The sequence below is a fragment of the Athene cunicularia genome (genome assembly GCF_003259725.1).
Source record: "Athene cunicularia isolate RWA chromosome 5 unlocalized genomic scaffold, athCun1 chr5_part1, whole genome shotgun sequence".
In the NCBI taxonomy this organism is placed as follows: Eukaryota; Metazoa; Chordata; class Aves; order Strigiformes; family Strigidae; genus Athene; species Athene cunicularia.
Window position 1 is genome coordinate 11,916,878 of NW_020799101.1, and position 20,347 is coordinate 11,937,224.

A 20,347-nucleotide genomic window follows, 5' to 3' on the forward strand; every position below is an offset into this window, starting at 1 on the left:
CATAAGCAGTAAATTTTTCCCTCAGTTGAGTATTAAAGACAAATATTTAGGATAAATTTATCATCACTGAAAACTGCCAGCTTTATCAACTACTTTTAGAGATATTACAATGCCTAGTTTGACATCTTAAGATGTTACCATGATTGCTCTATGATATTCAGATATGCTGCCTCTGCACAACCTATAAATGCTGTTACAAATAACCACTATATATAAAGTTTACAGAACACACATAGATCATATACAGAGTACATAAGATGCAGACCATATTACTTACTTTATTTGTATTGTGCTGCATTACACCTACTTCAGTAAGTGTTTTGCAATGCAGAGTATATTAGCTTTAATGGTAGATAAGCTGCAAAGCAACTGAAAGGGTTTCAATGATCCTCAAGTTATGTACTCTATATAAAATACTAAAAATATATATGTGGATATATGTACATATATGCACACATATACATACATAAAATGAATGGCAATACATACGACATAACAGTGGGCAGGGTTACAGCACTGATCGGTTCTACCACTAAGAGCATTACTGTTAACACTTAAAATGATGAATGCTCATTACTTAAGAACCTGGAAATACCTGCAGGAAGTAGTTTATTGAGAAGTGTTACTGCTTACAGTTCTTGTCTCTAAGTTATCGTGAGCTAACAAATGAATCACACTATCTGATAAACTCAAATTTTTCCTGTCAGCAGTTTCTGAAATTTCCTGACTAATCTCTTCGTTATATAAGCATCCAAATTCCCCAAGATATATGGTAAGGTAAGTAGAATATTGGAAGAGACTGGAATAATGCTACTGAATCTAAACTCTGAGATTTAGCTCTTTTTTATTTTTTAAAATATTGCAGGGATTGCCAGGATTAAAATCTAAAACTTTTTTTAAAGATAAATTTCATGCTGTGCTTTGATTATACACTTATGTGCACAGAGACATATGAATGCACATAAAAATACATGTTTTAAGTGCACTAACCTATGTTTAACCTTAATAAAAATATTCAAACACACAAATGAGAGAAAATATAAACATACTTAGCTCAAGAAAATAAGCACTTTCATAGGAACAACTGAAGTTACTAGTCTATTTTCTGAAGAACAAAAGTGACTTTCCTCTTGTTCTAAGTTAAAAAGTTCTTCAAATGTATCATCTTCCTATCTCAACAAGATGTACCTAATAACTGAACTCCCAAACCACTGCAGGAATGTGTGGGCTTTTTATACTGTTTATTTTTAAAATGCAAAACCAAACATCTGCTGCATAATCACTTGGTGCAACTGGATGACTTTTTCTTAACCGAGACTAGAGAAGTCCAGAACTTTCACGTCAAAGAGTTAGGTTCTATTTGCAGACTTTCATCAATTGGGAAGTATAATTGTTATATACTGACCTGAAAAGTGCAGCCATAACGCTTAAAACTACAGGTACTTGGGGCATTAATACATTCTGACAAATGTGCATTCAACTGCAATAGGAAAAAAATGTGAGTTTTGGCAAAAGACGTTTGCATGATAATGCTCACAACATAAAGGGCACAGGTTATTAGGTTTGTATCGTGTGCCATTTGCAGAACATACAATACACGTGTGTATATTTTCTCCAGTCTGACCTAAAGTGCGAATACTATATATACACATATGTAAACCACACACACATGCCAATACAGTTTACAGTGTGATACATTTAATATACAGTGAAACTTCTACTAAAGACTATTTCCATAGGCAACCCAATTTTAAAAAAAAGCAAAAAAAGAGAACACACTCTACAATTATTTATATGATTTCATTTGACTTTAGTGAATGACTAATCATTGCTCAACAAGTGATTTTTACTGGTGTTCCGAGTAAGTCTTAAGATCAGTTTCACTGTAGTAAAGTGCATTTTTTTCTAATCCTAATTTCATGAGGAACCAATTTTTCAAAACATAACATGCAATTCTCCATGCCTAAATTTTATGGTTAAATTACACAAAGACTTAAACAAGTACTGCATGAAACAGACAAAGAGTTTTAGAATAGGTACAGTTAAGTAACGTTAAAAAAAATGCAGTACACAGGATTAAAACTGAGTAGTAAAATGCCTGCATTTTTCACAGATTGAGATTTATTCCAATATCTTGGATTATTAAGAGCACAGACCACTTTTCATTTAAAAATAAACCAATTCACAGAAGCATATACGTATATACAGACAGCAGCCATTGCAGCACTGAGGGCAGCAGCCGGATGCAAACTGCCTAAAAGCTGGAGCAAAGAGCCGTTTTTGGAAACGGTATTGCAACAAACACTCTCTTCAAAAACAGGATCTGCAGTTTGTATTTCCCACAAAGCAGACAGGAGCCAGAGCCTAGCTCCTCAGTTGGCATCACTCTTTCGGATTTCAGTGCCACTTGGAATTCCCACACCATAAGCCCCCCATGACTCAGCTTATCCACCTCCATGGAAAGAAGTGGTGAACCAATGCTGCTTTGAATGTGTAGCTCTGGGACAGATAGGACAGTCTTTAAAATCTGGTACTGAAATGCAAGCGGTCACTCATCTCTGACAGATACCTATTATGTTCTAAACACTATCCGTAGAAATTCAAAATATAGTTTCAAAAGACAAGTGGTTCAGAAAAAAAAATAAGACCAAATAAGAAAGAGACATGTGGTTTAACAGGCTTTACAAGAATGCCACATTTTCAACTTCTCAAAACTAGAGTCTGCCAAAGAGTTATGAATTAAACATGAAAAATTGCCTTTTATTCTACAGTAAGATATTCACTTGTACACTACAGAATTTTCTCAAACTGTTAGGCAGGCATTTTCCCATTTTTTGCATTAGACTTGTCCCTAACCATGCAGCTAAGTAATATATACATTTTCACAGTATTAGAAAAAAAATTAAGCAACATACAGCAACAGATGATGCAGGGCAAGATGACCAATGCTTTCTGAACCTAATTCTGACTACATGTGTAACAACCCAAGCTTCAATGGGTCAATTCTTATTAGCACTCAGATACACCTCTGCTCAAAGTCAAGATTTCAAAATACGCCTAAATGCTCCAGAATCAGGGTCTAAACTCAGAAGTAAGCACTGATAGAATTAGCTCAGTATACATACATTCTCTTTTCTTAGCAGCTCAATTTCTCCTAATAGGTACGGTGTCTCGCATATTTTATATTTCATTACTGGGGGAAAAGACTGCCCCTGTGTTTGGCAGGTGTCTTATGTACCTTGTGCACTATGACATGATTGATAATTTACAACTGTAACTGAAAAATAGTACAAATCCAACTCAGGAAATAAGTACCCGTGAGAAGAGAAAAAAAACATCCTCAGATCAAAAACTTTACTTTCCTTAAGTGAGGCTTATGGAGTGCTGAAGACTTAAATAAGCTCTTCCCCATACTTGGTAAGTTATATTTTTAGGAAAAAATACGCACATCAACTTTGACAGATGCTACTTAGATCTTTTAATGTACAAGAACATGGATCTGTCCAAACAAGAAAGGTTTTATTTTTTTGTTTAATCTGGTCTATATATTACTGCAAGCTTTTATACATTAAGAGAAGTTTTAATGCACTGTTGCATTTGGCTGTTGGAATGTTGTACTCATATTACCCTGTACCTTACACTAATCCTTTAAGTATCAGTTACTATTTTTTCCCAGATTTAATCATAATTTAAGTTTTTCAATTGAATGATTCTACACATTTCTATGATTTTTCTAGTCTTTAACTCTTGTTAATGTGCACTAAAATTTTAACACCTTTTCATTTTAATGTAAGCTAACTACCCCAAGATGCTGCTCTTTTGTGCTCAACAGATTCTTCAAATGGGGGAAGGGCAGGGGAAGAGCTAGTAAAAATGAAAGCAGGAAAGACATGCGCTAATAATCTTGGGCAAGCCAAGTGTAATAATGACACAAAACTACAAAATTATTTATTTTTAAATAGTTTTTCAAGAAATCATTAAAAATATTTGAGCGTTATCACACTTAACTGTGTGGTAGAAAAAGCTTTTCTTTAGATCTCACATTTTAATAAGAAAATGGCTTCTGGCAAAATTCTTGCGAGATCTTATGAAAAAATCATTTAATTTTTCAGCACAACACTGGGCATGACTTCTTACCTCGCTCCTCATGAGTGTTTTAACACTACATTTATGAGGACATGAAACCATGACACACGGGCAGTCTGTATCTTCATGTTTCTAAAAAGGAAAAAGCAAACAAACCACAAATCAACTCTTACTCTGAAATTAGACTTACCTGCAAAGAACAGCATCCTACAATAATTTAAAAAAAAACCCAACCCACAAGATTTTTTTTTTCAATGTTTATCCCAATTGTGCAGAGTTACAGAACTACAACTGCTCAAACATCAGTTTACACTTTGAATAGATGTGTCGATATTGTGAGGCAAAAGTAAGGGTTTTCTTGTGTTTTCCCACACAGAGTAAATCTATTTGTTTCCCATTTTATTCTGTTTACTTAGAGCAATGAAACAATAATAAAAGGAAAATGTTCTTCCCAAGAATTATTCACAAAAATGTGCATCTTTAAGAGTGATCAGAACCACTGCAAATGTCCTTTTTAGTAAGGAGATAGAGTGCATGGAAAAGCTCTTCAGAAGCGTACATTGCCCACGTTCAAAGAATCTCTCTTTCCTATGCATGGAATTTCTACCTCCCTTCCAATTATTTTCTAATTATGATTCCCCAGCATTTGATACTGTCTCACTGTTATACACCCATAGTTCAAAGAAATGTTGAAATTCTATCACAATGCTGGGCAAGCATTTTGATCTGAACCTAGATCTAACAGACTACAATATAGCTGTCAAACCATATCACTATAGGTAAGGAAGAAAATTAGACCCTAACTAATGGAATTTATATTTCTTCTCAGTTTTTCTCAACAAAATCAAAAACGTGGGAAAAAAAAATTAATTTCATGTCAAGTGACATGTCTCATTCAACTTAAAACACACTTCTTAAGTACCAGAAGGAAACAAAGCAAAGGAAACAAAGGTCTAGATTTATAAACCTGTTCAAAAAGGAAGAACAAATAGCATGCCCTTTTTGCACAGTAATGATGTCTACTTTTTGAAACAAATCCAAGATGTAAAGGAGACCCAAGCTCCCAGATGTGAAAGGCCTTGGTTCAGAACTCTGTCATAAATCTGCCAATATTTGAACATGTATACCTCCTCACTTTTAAAAATAGCTCATCGGTATGCTGCTCTGAAGCAAGTCTACCCTGCCATGCTTCTTACTTGCATGAGTTCACTTGGTGTAGGACATGTAGACAGTTACAGCAACAGAAGCAAGGAAGCCTAAGCTGCTCCTCAGGCAGAGAGCTGGGACAGCTTCCCAAAATATACAGGTGAGGAGCTAGCTCCAGTCCCTCCCCAGCAGGACATGGATACCCAACCAGGAGCAATGCTAACACACTGACACCACCTCTCCTCGGAGTCACCTCTGTCAGGGTGACTGCAGTACCCTTCTGATAAGCAATGGCCTGGAGGACCATCTCTGCTCAGACTCAGGAACTGAGCCTCCCTCATTCTGAAGACATCTGTAATCATGTTGAAGAGACATCACACACTACTACACACCCTTGGGAGACCTACAAACTTCTTTAATGGTTTATCAACAAAAAAACTAGAAAAAATAATACTACTTTCTAACATTCATTCCCTAATTGTAATACCCTTACTCTCTTCTCTAACCTACCCAAACTACCTGGCAAAGGCTATGACACTGGCTCTTGGTTCATGATAAAAAGGCAATGTGCAACTCCTCCTCAGCCCTCTCTCTAGTTCTCCTCCTCACTCCATGTGCCACAGCCCACCCACTGAAACCAAAGGGAGTCTTTCCAGTGACTTCAGGATATACCAGAGTAATTCCATTCCAGTGGCAGAATCCTCTTCCTACCCATCAGTTAAATTCACAAAGTCAAGTACACAAAACCAAAAGCAGCATAAAACCTGGGTTACACCACACACAAGGCACCTGGCACAGATGGGGGGAAGGCAGGACATTGATATGGCTCCCAAGAGAAGTCAGTGCCACATTAGGAACATGTTCCAGAGCAGTGACAAGGGAGAAAGATGACAGTGTCTCATGTCTTCCCCAGTGGCCGTCCCAATCAGCTTTGTTGTATTTCAAACCACTGAGCAGAGTCCAAAGTGCTGTGGCACAGTCTGCCTGGGACGGCCTTTTTGCAGCCAGGGTGGCAGTGAAAAGCCTAGGCACTAAGTAGTGCTGTCCTTCCAGATCTGCATCGTATTACTACTGCTCAAGCAATAACTTCATAGGAGAGGCACTTGAAAGTAGTTTTGTGGACTATCCAGAGAAAAATATAATAATTCAGAAGCATTTCAAGCTGCTAATTTCTGTTCTAAAAATGTACCATCTTCATCTGGCAGAAGTTATTAAGATGGAAAAGGTAGCTTTGTGACAAAAACCCACCAACTTTTTAGACTGTTTAAACAAAAGAAAATAAATTAACTCACATAGTGACAGTGCAGGCATGACAAATGCAATCTAAAAAAAAATGTGTACTAACATTATTAACTAAAGAGTCTGTCTCCAACAACGGGGATTTCCTACCCCACAGGTCATGGGATTCTATGAAGACATGAACCATACATAATCCGGTAAAATTATTTTTGTTTCCATTTGCATACCTTTTTTCTCGGTATGCTCCCTCTATCTCCATTTTCAGTTCATGTCACTGAGGCCTGCTTCAGTCATTATTGCCTTAGAGAAAATTTTAGGCTACAGAAGCTAGAGATGAACCCAAGCTCTGGGTGCCAAAACTCAAATAAGAGTCAAAAAGAGCCTCTCATTCAAATGTACAGTCTAATTAAGTTTCTGATGAGATAACATTTTAGCAGGCCACAATAAATAAAACCATCTGCATTTCTATAATCACTGAACTTTTAAAGATCTAGCGAAAAAAAAATTAAAAATAGTAGTCTAATCTAGTTGCAGAGCTTTCTGCACCCTTAAAGCAGTATGGAAGCAAAGCTGTCCTTTTGCTATGTACTGAAACATAAGCCAATGATAACATGAGAACATGTAACACTGCTTGGAAATGTTCTGATTTACAAATATAGAATTTTTTAGAACTTTTAAGGAGAGGTGAACAGTGGCACCAACGTTAATACAATCAATAGTGACATCTCAACATAAAACTACATTTTAACAAACTACTTCGGTGCTCTCAATAAGCTCTTAAACTTACTAACTCTTAAGGAACACTTGAGATTTTGGAGAACAATTACTTTATTTACAAACACTCTTCTGTACTTCAGAGTAATATGCTATTCTTGTTTCCAACATGAATGTCTAAAATAGGTTTTCCTGTGAATTAAAAATCTGGTAGACTAAAATTTGTCCCAGCTTCTGAGTATCTTGAAAGCTACTGCTACTTCAAAGAGTTCATAAATGTTATATCCATCAACATCTGACAAAAGAGAAAGCTCTTAAACTAAAACAGAGTTCAATGTTCTTCAAAGCCTAAGGATGATTTCAGACTCTCAGAAATTTAGCTACATTGCTCCTATAAAAAGAAACTGACTACAAGGAACTTATGAGCATGTTGCTTAGATATGGAAATCCAGATTGTACAAAAAGGCATTTAATATTCACTGATTTTGGATGTTAAGACAACACATTTTTTAATATCACTCTCTGCCTCACATCAATTAACAGCCTAAAGAAAATTATGGGAGAACAGCACCCAAAATCTAACTAAACAGTTTCAACTCTAAATCAGAATGTGCAAGAATAAACACAGTGTAAACTTCATTTTCTCTGGGTTAATTTCATCTCTCAGCCACCTTATGCTAGGTAATGCACAATTAATAAAGTACCAGCCCTCGCTAGTATACTCTCAAGTAACTGAAAGCCAGATCTAAACCAAAACTTGGTGAGATTCTACCTATGTCTTTTTGTAACAACATCTCTGACCAAAAAATGCTTGTCATCATTGTGAGACTTCACCTAACAAACAATACATATGAACACAAATGAAAATTAAATTCTCACCACTCCTACTATACTAAGATCTGAAATCCAAGACTGTCAGACTATGGAAACTACGTAAACAGAATTTTTTTTAAAAATGTTACAACAGAGATTTAGCATAATACAGTTCAATGAGAAATAATGCAAACACAGACAAGTTATAATTCTATGTGTAAAATAAGTATGACTTTCGCAACCTCTGCTCTGTACTTCTCACTCACAACACGCTGCTTATCAGACAACCTACTCATATGCCAAAACCAGCAGTAACTCTGTAGAGGCCTGTCATGTACCATTGCTGGTTATGCCAAGACACAATTTGTTTTTACATTATTTCCTCCTTTCCTCTGATAACAGATCACACAGTAACCAAGAAGGATTATATAGAACGATATTATTTCTTCAGTCAATTGCTATGCTTATGTTGTTCCAGCACAATATTTAATTGTTATCATGGTAGTTGCATTTATTGTATCAATTTAAGAAAAATAAAAAAGCAAAGCAAAAATCCCTTTAGTATCAATGTTATGCAGTGGATCTGAATTTTTCTAAAATGCAGTATCTAAACAGCAGAAAAAGATAAGTGTTTCCCAGTCAAAGTAACTGGTATTTTTGCAGAAAAAAAACCCCAAAAGGTGTTTTGAAAGTTAGCCTGTTTTCTTTTCTGACTTGTTAATTATGGCTGAGAGGCCAAGGCTCTATTGGCAGTTCCACAGAAGAACAAGAGTTATTATTCCACATTAATATATGGAATCTTGTTCTATATACATAAGAAAATACTGCACCTGCAACATAATCATTGGGACTTGGCTTTTACAGTATTTACAGGTTGTCTCCCGGTATTTACAGGTCTTCTCTACATGATCTGGCAAATCTTTTCTCAGTATTTTTTCTTTGCAATCAGCACGAGGACATGAGAGTTCTTCAAACTGACAATCAGTTCTCAAATGCATCTGAAAGATTAAAAGAAAAAATAGTCAAGCCAACTAAGTTTTGTGCATGTCTTCTATCCTTTGAAGACATCCCGCATTAAGCAGCTTCAGAACCAAAGTAAGCAAAGTTGTTTTATGCACTATACTGTGCAAGAGCAAACACTAAAAAAAATCTACTCAGGAATACGTTACTGACCTTACATTCCCTTTACCTAGACAGCAGATTTAACTGTACTATATAGACAGATGTACACAACCTACTTTTACACTAAAAGCATTCTAACAGTCCAAAATTCGGTGCAGGCTATTTACACAATCGGTAAGCATTCTTTTTCAAGGTATATTATTCCACAGAAACACAGATGCTGCTTTAAGTTTTTTAAGTACCTGTACTTGTTCATTCAAAGCAAGTACCTAACACATCCCGCTGCGCACTACTGTGTAGCCATACCTTACAACTGTTAAATTACTGGATTACTGCTATGTTACACCTTCACGAAGTAAAGCTACAATTTTGTACAAGTCTGGGGAAGCCAAAGGTTTAACTCCACACATAAATGACCACTTATGTGAGAGGATAAAGACTGGTGAGAACAAAAACACACCAAAAAGGAATTAAGATTTGTCACACTTGTGAAGTACACATAAAGATTTTTCTCAATTTCAGTTCAGCCTCCAGTTCTCAACTGCTTCATGCATTTGCATTTCCGAGCTTTAATGTCACAGATCTCATCATTATTAACTGCAAGTCGTTAAATGCTCACCAAAGAAGTGAGTTTCAAAACAGTTTAGCTCTATTCCAACATTTATGAAACAGACTAACCACTAATATGAGCAAGTGAAGAAATGGACTAGGGTTTTAATTTGCAAGATTTCTTCTCATTCTTTAACTCAAAAGGAAGTCTATGACTATGTTAGATTACTTACCAGTAACTGACCCAAAGATAGTTGTTCTTTACAGCCCTTGTTTTCATTTCTGCAATATATTTGAAGGGCAAGTAGTTCTCTCCTGCAACAGTTATCTTTAAATACCTAAAAAAAAAATCATTCAATTTTAGGAATTTAAATCCATTCAAGACTATGCAATTTCAAAGAAAGTAGAAGCCATGCAATTTGGCTACATCAGTGTCATTTAATTCTAGCTTCATGTGCCCATATAAAATGCTACCATTCAAATTTTCTTGAATGTGCGCATCGCAGATTCCTTCACTATGAAGCAGCCCAGTTAAAGAGAGTATTTGGACACATGCTCTACTATTGTTTCACTTTTACTATAAATACAATTAAAAGGAAAGGCACAAAAAATGACTAAATTTTTTGCTACTTGCTTGACAATAATAGGCCTGCATAATCCAGAACTCGCTATGTTGTTTAGGAAGCCAGTATATTAGGCACAATACCATAAGATTAAAAAGAGACAAAGCACAGTGGTTCACAGAGGAAGGATTTCATGGAAGACAGTCTCACAATGACTACACTGGTTAGTCGGAACCCCTACTTGCACTTCAGTGATAATATATAATTACAAGACATTTTCTAAGGTCTTAGACTAGGGGTTTATTGTTTCACAGATAAGCAAGTTTTAACTGTATCTCTGTTTCAATGTTTATAAACCTTTCCAGCATTTTTTGCCTATAATAGAACTGCAAGAAGTCAGAAATAGCTCAAGGTTTGGATCTTTCACTTTTCATGGGTGATACCCCATAAAAGATAAAGAGATAACATAACTGCACTCTGAAGAAGCTCCATTGCTAAGGGCAGGAACTGGAGATAAGTACTGAAGGCCATTACTACCCTTCTGAAGTTCAAAACAAAGAGATAAAAACTTCTAGCTATTTTGTATTTGCTTTCATGTCATTAAGAAATGCCAAAGAACCAAGCCCAACCTACAACTACTACTCTGACAAACAGAGTTCTGTGATACTGTGTACATTGCAGGGCTACTGTAATTACACAATGGTTCTCCATGCTAACAGTTAACAACAACAAAGAATTATGATCAGATCTGTACACAATGACTATGAATCTATCCCCAGTATCAGTGAAGAAGGAAACACTGCAACCATTCTCATACGATCTCATCTGACATAGGTCACTTATTTTTATTTATTTTTCAGACGCATATGTGAAGTTTAATGAATCAAATCTCATTTGACTATTCAATTGTCAGTACTGTAGTATTTTTTCCCAAAATAATTCACAGGGTTGTTAGGCACAGTTTTGCTGACTGAAGTTAAGGTAAGATGACAATTTTTAAACAGTTTTTCCAAGACTGTCAAAAGCTCTTCAGTGATTCTGGACATCAACATTCTATGGGAAGAGAGGGGTTTCCAGTTTCAGGAAAATCACTGACTTGCACAGGTAGTCTAACATGTATTTAATATGCACCACATGTCTTGTCTTCCTCCTATTTCAAGTTTCATATCAAATGTACATACTTACATATATAGGGAGATAAAACGTCAAGAGTTAAAGGGACAAATAAAGTAGGCATGATTATTGGTCTGAGCTCCTGGAGAGCCAATCCATGTCAAAGCTTAATTACAGTGAGCACTGTTCAGAGAACTATTTTCAGCTAAGACAAGGAAAGATTAAACTTTTTTGGAAATAGTTACTATTACAAGTATTCATTTAGGCAGGAAGGACTACTGACACAAAGAATTTACTGAACACTTCAGAAAAATCTAATGTAAAACCTGCATAAACCATGTACTAAATCAAAAAGAATTCTCTCTACCCTCAACCTTTCAAAGGTAACACAATGTTTTCCTGGGAAAAAAAAAAAAAAACAAAACCAAAACCAACAGTGAAGAGCGTATCAGTGAAATACCTTATACATATGAAAAGAATCTATTACAGTTACTCCACACTGTTCTGGTCCAGTGTGGTTCACAGAACAACACACTGTAAAAACCGATTACTGAAACAGTAGACACAGGTCTGGAGTCAAATCAGGATTATGATTTGCCTAGACCTGTCACATCTCTGCATCTGCAAGAGACGCAATATTTCTTATCACCTTCTTGGCTGATGGGAGGATAACTGCAATGTGTTGCTGCAGCTCACAACTATGAAAACAAAATGTGACACCTGGCTGGACCATTAGGGATGAAGCTGACATGTTGTTTTCTACCATGTGGTTAACAGTAAAAATGAGCTGTCTTCCTATATAAAATACATGGTTCAGGTTTTGTAACAAAACTGTCTTCCTCAGGTAGCTTATTAGACTTATGAAATAATTACCACAAAGCAATAACACATCTTATGTAAGCCAGACAATTCAATACCCTTGAATAAGAAATGGTTTTAACAATACCTTATCTTTTACTATGCTTTCTTGACACGCTGTACATTTTGGACTAGAAGAACTGGAGAGAAAACAGAAAAACTATTTTAACTCATCTGAATTTTTAAGTACAAAAATTTCCATTTATGAGGCAGTTATTATTATTCAGTATATTCTAAAATCATTAAAAGTGGATATAGTTCATTATAATCAGATAACATGATGTTATTTCAAAAAATCTGATCACTGAGTTTTCAGTGGGCAGTATCTGGCATTCCCAAGGAAGTAAGACCAGTACAATGCCTCCAGCTAACTGCGCAGTAGTTTTCTTCAAGGCAGCAAAATTCATTCCTGATTTACAGTCTCTGCCTGACCCACAATTTTCATCACCTCTCAATCTATCTGTGCAAACAGGCAAAATATTGTCTCTTCAATTATCCAGCCCTTTTTCAAACACCACCTAATTAGACTTCACTTTCTCTGACAGTCAATTAGTCATCCTTTTAGGGTAAAAAAGTATTTATGCCTACCTCCTTCAAGTTTGTTCTGATTTTAGCAACTGTTAGAGATCCTTGCTCCCCACTTTATCTGAACTATTGCCCTGTAGCTGTTTTGGTAATCTAATTACCAAACTTGTGATCTCTTAGACAACAGGCTTGTTGAGGAGCAGAGCAGTCTGTGAATAGAAACTGAACTGGAGTGTTGGAAACCTGGGTTCTTACAGCTGTTTCTGGCTCTGACCTGCTAGGTATCATAGTGTAAATCCCTTCGTTACTTCTTAGCTCCTTTTCCTCATGTAAAATGGGGGTAGTCATACTGATCTCCCTCCCCTGATCTCACCAACATCTATGGATGAAAAGCACTAGGTAGAAGTTAGGTAAATTCTTTCAGAAAGCAACTCATTGACAGGCGACATAAGCTGTGGCTGCCAGCAGCAGTGCTAATCAATGTAAAAGGCTGAGTAAGTTTGATTATCTTATATAATCAGGATGGTTATTTCAAAGGGTAAGATGCACTGGCTCCTGCTCCTTGAAGTGACTATTCTGTGTCTCATCATATTCTGAGCATCTTAACTATCTTGCAGCTTCAATATATATAATATTTTTCTTTAGTGTAAAAAACAAAAAAGAAGGAAACTAATCTACTTGAGGTCATATAGTGTTTAATACAATGTCATGCTTTCCTCGCTCTTACCGAATTCACTCAAGCATCCCACTTGCTCTTTTAAACTACTGCTGCATATTGAGCAGACATCTTTAATGTGTTATCTACACTGACTTCCAATTCTTTGTCCCCAGATAACACTGGAACAGAAGCTGCTAGCATATAATCAGTGTGTGCACACAGCAGCATATCAACACTGAATGAAAAATTTTTGTGCCAAATACAGAAACAGTGTAAACTTATTTTGCTTCCACTTTTATGGCACACTTTTTATTTCTCAAAAAAAAGGAGCTGTAAATTTAATTTTATAAAGGGATTTGTTTGCAAGAAGCCCTTAAATATAGTGAAACAACTCAAATGAAAGAGCAGTGTGGTAGACCGCCTTATCCATGTGTCCTTTTCAATAACAGACTGGTTAGAAAGTCAAGATGGTAAAATTACACATATTCTAGCTGCACTGTAATAAGCACATGTGCATGTCTCACAGCAGGGAAGGAAAACTGCACAGATTCTATCAATGCCAAAATTGTTACTGCTTAGATTGTTAAGGATCTGCACACATCCAAGCATGGCAGGTGTTTGCTTTTCTGCAGTCACTGTTATTAACCATGTAAGAGTCTTCCAAAAACATATATTCAGGGGGAAGTAACTGCACTTCTTAAATGCAAACTACACCTCACCTGAAAATGTGTACTGAAAGAAAAGTTGGTGGGGTTTTTGTGTTGTTGTCTGTGCTATAGCACAAAACCTACAGGAATGGATCAGTGAGCCCTTGTATTTACCCACTACAGAGGTTAACTCTATCATGAGACAGAGTAAATGTAATATTCTTCAAACTCTTTTGCCATGCTGTATGTAGTCTTGATTTATATCCACCTGAGATTACAGTACTTCCAAGTGAAATATAAACTAACACCTAAAGTCAGCATGGTCACAAAAAGTAAACAGGAGATCACCAAGACCTTCCAAAGTCAAATCCACTCTCTGTTAGTAGTCCAGTGTGAAACATCCAGCAAACTCATTCTCTTCTGTATCTCTTCTTTCCCAGTAGTAAATGGAAGTACTGACTGCTTAGTTACCCCAGGAGATTAAAGCTTGCAGAACAGTCTCCAAACATTAGACCAAGTTTTGAAATCCCACTACTGAATACCATCAGTAGCAAGGCATCGAAGTTGAGAAGGCAAAGAAATATACTTTTACTGATGCACAGATACTTCTTAAAAGCTAGATACCCCTTGAATGATCACACTTTTATTCTTACCTAGACTGGGAAAGATTGCATCTCTTAGCATTCATTTTATGTCTGTAATAGTCACTCACCCACTTTGCACTCTCGCCCAACTATCTCAGTAATAGAGAAGCCAGCCTTCCTGACCCTCCTGGAATCCAGAGAACATACAAGCCTCAGGACATAAAGCTAGAAGGGTTAAGTGGAAAGGAAGCTCCACAAGCAGTTAGATTTATCCAAGGGTCCCACCACTCAACTGTAAGGATGCGTTCACAGCTAGGTTCAGTAACATCACTCTAAGGAGCCTCTGCCAGCTCACTTCCTCGCACAGCCACAATTTACTAAGTATTTTATTCTACACTAAACTAGCCATGCTAGCAGTCATGTGAAATAGCTACTCAGTCTATGCTCCACAGGCAATTAAATTCTTACTTAACACATCACTACATGGGATTAAACCACTTAAACAACTGTTTCAAGAATACTGATGGAAAGCTTAGTTGTCTCACCCTGATCCAGAGTAGAACACAAATGTTTGCACCAGGATACAGATAACAAATAATCAAGCAAGCAACATGCGAAATGCTGCTTCGAGCCAGGGTATTAGCTTAATGTATTCTAAAAACTAAAATGGTGTTCATGCTGTTTTCAACAGATCCCAAGATTTAAAGGTATCAATGTGTTCTATCACAACAAAACCCATACCTTAGCAATGCATTCATGCAGGTCTCACAGAATCTGTGTCCACATTCAGTTTGTTTAGGATTGCATAAGATGAGGTGACATTTTTCACATTTATACTTATCTTCCACAGCATTTACAAATTTCTCTTTGTAGCCACCTTGCTCTGGAACATAAATCGATGCTGAAGGACTGCGATCAGGATTGGCCCTTTGTTGTACCATTTCTACAGATAAAGGGGGTTCTGTCTTCTTACTGGTGTCCATGCTCTAAGGTAAGTTTCTGTGAAGCAAAAATGAGAAAACTTCTGAGAAATTAAGACTTCCTTTTCCATTTAGATAAAACAAATACAGCATCTCTGAAAGACTTTATAAGAACAGAAAGCACACTTCAGGTGATCGTAATACACACATATCTGCCTAAGTATATTAAGCATAGTAAATCTGTAAGATATTCTATATTTTTCAAAGGCTCTAGAGGGTCAAAAATTAAAACCTATTCCTGAAAGCAAAGTGCTAATTAATTACGAGCATCACTAAGAACAGAACTTGCATTCTGCCTATCTTTCTCTCTAAAAAATGTCCTTAATATTGAAGTTGTATCAATAGAGGAAGGAGCAAGGGGTGTGGTGGAGAAGGTCCACTGGCACTGTACTGTACACAGTACTACTCAGATGCTACTGTAAAAAGCACACAACCACCAGCGTCCTATCCACAGTCTATGCAGCTGCACAGCCAACTTCTTCTATCCCATGCAATAGCAAAGTGTAAGACATGCTGCTTTAAGTCTGTTTTAGAACAACACAACAGGTTTTTACTTATTAAACACTTTCAAACCTTTTCATCATACATCCCCACGTGAAGAGAACAGATAATAAAAGTCTAACTGACAGAGCAAAAAGGCCTACATAACATGGCCACTTTAATTCACCAGGACTGAGCAAAACTGACAGGCAGCTGAGAAAATAATTAATGCAGTTGAAAAATGAATCACAGTACCTGTAATTGGACTATGATGCTTCTAGGTCAGCATGCAAAGCATTAGCAGAGCAACAGAGGAAGAATACCACAGGTTAAAGTTTAAAACCTGTTTTCAATAATTTCCTTGCTTATCTTGTAGTCAAACAAGTATAAGTGGTCTTAAAAAGCCTCAGTACATGAAGGAGAAAGCACAACTGGAAAATGTAACACCTATTTACACAAGAGACTTTAAATGCCTCTGGCTATTTACAAGAGAAAGACATACTTCAATTCTCCCTCCCTGTTAACTGACACTTGAAATATAAACCTAGTCCATCGCTCTACAGTTGCCTCAATTGCTACAGTTACAGTTCAACTTTAAGAAGCAAAATGAAGAAATAAGGCCCATTTCACTTCTCAATTATAAAACTATGGCCACCAATACCACAAAGAGAGTCAAATGCCCCACATCCCAAATACACTAACCTACTTGTACACGGTTTTTGTGATCTCTTATCTTCCCTCGATAAGCCCCAAACAAGTAATTGTAATCAAACGCATTTTCTCATAGATAATTTCTGCATCTATACTTTTGGTATAGAGTTCTCCATGGAGACTAAATACACAAGGAAATTTCTTTCATTCCTGATGCCAACTGTTATTTCTAGAAACAAAGGACATGATCATTGCAACTCATCACTGCTACCATTTCATGTCTTTACCAAGACCAGCTGAGCAAAGGTAAAGGTGTTGAGTAAAGAATCCCCAATTCATTTCCCCCTTTCCCCAGGAAACAGCCTCTCTGTATCTCCACCACACACAGACAGCCCCCAAGGAAACCATCCTCCTAACTCTATACATCAATCCTATGATTGGGTCTTATTCAAAACACTGAAAAAAAACCCAAACAAACCCAACAAAAGCAAACAGAAACCAAAGAAAATAATTTCTACAGTACCTGAAAGGGAAATATAAATTCTGCTCCATAATTTGAATTAATGTCTGCCTGTGAATTAATGTATGCCTGTTCCTTGTCTACTCTTCAAAGACTGCAGAGTCTAATGCCTTGGCAGAACAATATCTGAAAAAACAGAAAAATCAGTGCTGAACTGAAAGTAACTTGCACTTCTCATTAATGAGGAAATTCAGATTATTTCAGACCAGGGAAGTAAGCAAAGCCTGAACTAGAATTTCAACAGCAAGCATAAAAAAGAAAACAAAGAGATACTGATGACACTGAGGAGGCAATTCAAAAGATCGTAACCAGCACACAAGAAATGAGATGTGATGCTGAGAACAAGAGTCTGAGAGACAAGGAGGTTAAGAGAAGTGCCATGAGTGAGAAAAGCAGTTGATGAAAGTAGTGTGGCTTTAGAGACTGCCCAAGGCAGGACTTCCATTGCTGAACATCTGTGGCTGGACAAGGGGAACACAGCCAGGAACTTAGGACCTGGCATTTTGTTGCAGTTGTTAAGAGAAAAGGAGATGAGCAAGAGCGGAAAAAATATGCAACTCCAGAAGCATCTGGACTGGTAAAACTTAACTATCTGTGGATTTGCTTCTTAAGCGCAAGTGTGGGAATAGCTTCACTGGGAGCTTGTAGTTTAGGAACCTGTAAAGGTTTTCAGGTCTCTGATTTATAATTTGTTGATAGACACTAATGCCTCTTTTTCCCATATAAATATTTGGTTTGGGGGGATTTTTTAAAATTGTATTCCAGATCTCTACCATTCTGTCAACTCCTGAAGTTGAAAGCCAACTTCAAGCATGGTGACTGGTAAGAACAACACAGGGAATGTGATTTTCCTTAAAATGTCTGAATAAAACAAGGCATGGACTGATTCTCACCCACAGAAAAGCCACTAAAAGATGCTGACAGGAGACTAGGCAAGTCAAGAGAGCACCGAGTTCCTGAACTTGTAAGTCATTCAACGCAACTAATGAATGTCTGTTTCTCCATTAAGTTTCTTCCACAGAAAAAGAGGCTAAAGATGATTAGATATGTGAAGTCCTCCAATAGCACTATTTCTTCATGAAAACTGAATAATTAGTCATAAGGAGCAGGCAGGGGTGAGAAGGAGAATATTCAAGATTTAACCAAGAAAGAGTACTGAATGCCAAATGAGCAGCAGGTGAGAGTTTCATAGAGATACGAAACCGCTCAGGAGCTGAACTGTCAGCTGGCAAGAGAGCTTTCATACCAAAATAAGTTGAACAGGACTCCATAGGACTCCACTTTTGGAACTGATATATTGGATATCTTGTCACAGAAAACAACCAGAAAGCACATTGATAAATAAAATTTACTATACAATATGCCTAACAGTCAGATTTGTGTGTCTCAGCTTATATATTTCTGTTTTATGAATAAGTATGTCAGACCAGAAAAGCTAAACAAGTGCAGCACCAGAGTAACCAGCTTGGTGAGGAATTTTCTTCCACCATACTCTGAACTGCCAGCATTTTCTTATGCAGCAATAATAAGAAGCCATTCATGAAGTACTGCAATAAAGTACAATAAAGAACTGAGCTTAGAAGAACACCAGAACCTTATTACAACGAAAGAGCTGCATTGAATAAGGGGATTGGGAGATGTGATGTCTATCAAACTGCACACACAAATCTGTATGCACGAGCTATGGCCTCAGGCATGCGAGTTACATACTCTCACACCTGTATATGGGATCAGTGGCAAACACAATTGCAGGCAATACAAACATTTCAGCTGGCACCCTTTTGTAAACACCTTTCTATTATGGTTTACATACCACAACAGGGTGTCATCTGCAATGTCTTCCTTCTCCTTTTCAGGAACCTTTAACAGCAGGACTCAGATTATATCCCCATAATCATGTTTCAAACTGCCAACAAGAAGCAATTTTGAAGTCACACCTCACTAAGATACTATGTACTTACAACAGTGAAGATAACACACTTCCAGAAAGCAGGGAGAGGGAGGAGTCTGGCTAGAACATTCAAGATAGGCTTATTCTGGTGGAGGCTACTGATTCCTAGAGGCATGGCAAGCTGCCATCAAGTCAAATCTCTGGTTTTTGTTCAGCAAGCTAAATCTTAACTCCTAATTCACCACCAGCTATTTCTTAAGCTACGGTTTCATATCCCTGGGAAAAAATTATCACAATAAAAGAATATGACTTTCAGATGTCTTTTAAAACTGTTAAATCTTGGACAGTCACCTTTCAGGACAGATAAGCATGGTCACCAAGGTCAGTTCTGTCCACTGTCAGATTACATTCTTTCAGCCTCCTCTCCTGTAGCCAGCATAAACTTATATTCACACTTCGGCAGAGTAACAGAAGCAGAGATTGTTCTGGTCATCAGATGGGTGACACTGCTCACTCCAGCCTGAGAGGTCTCACTGAGCTCCACTTTTGACACTACCCTTGTTCAATACAAGTGGTACTCATATACCTGAGGCTGGACCTCAGTTAATATTACACGCTGTATATACTGTAATAAAGGTTAGAGTAATTTGTTGTTACTTAACTCAAACTGAGTACAGAGGATTAGAAACTAGAAGCAAAAGTGAATTTACTGTCAAAGATGTTCCAAGAATTAGAAAGCACAGGAGTTACCAAACAAAAAGCATTTTGCTCTTTCCTTGTTTAATCAGGGACGCTGTTCTCACCACTAAGGGCAAACATTCTAGAAATCTGCATTAGTGTTCTGTATTATACCACATATATTTTTATTTGCTCTTTGGGAATGAAACCAATTTGCAACATAGAAATACAATAAAGCTTCTATAAAACTTCAAATAAATTTGCATCTAAAGAAAAATGGGAAGAAAAATTAACCCTTATGTAATCTAAAATATCCCCCCCAAAAAAAAAGATTGCAAAAGGGACCACACAATTCGGCACCTAGCAAGCTCTGCATGAAGACAGTTTCAGTATCTTGTCAATACAAAGCAAATAAGCTTTAGCCAAAGTTTTAAAATCCAAAAAGGTCAAGAAGTTATCTGAAATAAATGTTTTTGTTGCACTACCAGAGAAGAGGATAACAGAAGACACAATCTAACTTGGTTATTACT

The 20,347-nt window shown here is 36.8% G+C and overlaps 1 protein-coding gene across 7 annotated transcripts in view; it reads right to left on the reverse strand.

Moving 5' to 3' along the window:
* Window positions 1-20,347, reverse strand: part of TRAF3 (TNF receptor associated factor 3) — a 72,633-nt gene that overhangs the window by 19,536 nt on the left and 32,750 nt on the right. For 5 of the 7 annotated variants that reach the window (XM_026849477.1, XM_026849479.1, XM_026849474.1 and 2 more), the window contains 6 exons: window positions 15,359-15,616; window positions 12,292-12,343; window positions 9,903-10,007; window positions 8,829-8,996; window positions 4,138-4,218; window positions 1,406-1,480 (listed from right to left, as the gene is read on the reverse strand). In XM_026849477.1, the coding sequence (XP_026705278.1) occupies window positions 1,406-1,480; window positions 4,138-4,218; window positions 8,829-8,996; window positions 9,903-10,007; window positions 12,292-12,343; window positions 15,359-15,600 (723 nt within the window). In that variant the 5' untranslated portion in view covers window positions 15,601-15,616. Of the gene's footprint in view, window positions 1-1,405; window positions 1,481-4,137; window positions 4,219-8,828; window positions 8,997-9,902; window positions 10,008-12,291; window positions 12,344-15,358; window positions 15,617-17,251; window positions 17,375-20,347 lie in introns of all 7 variants that reach the window. The other 2 variants (XM_026849476.1, XM_026849480.1) reach the window with 2 other exon arrangements.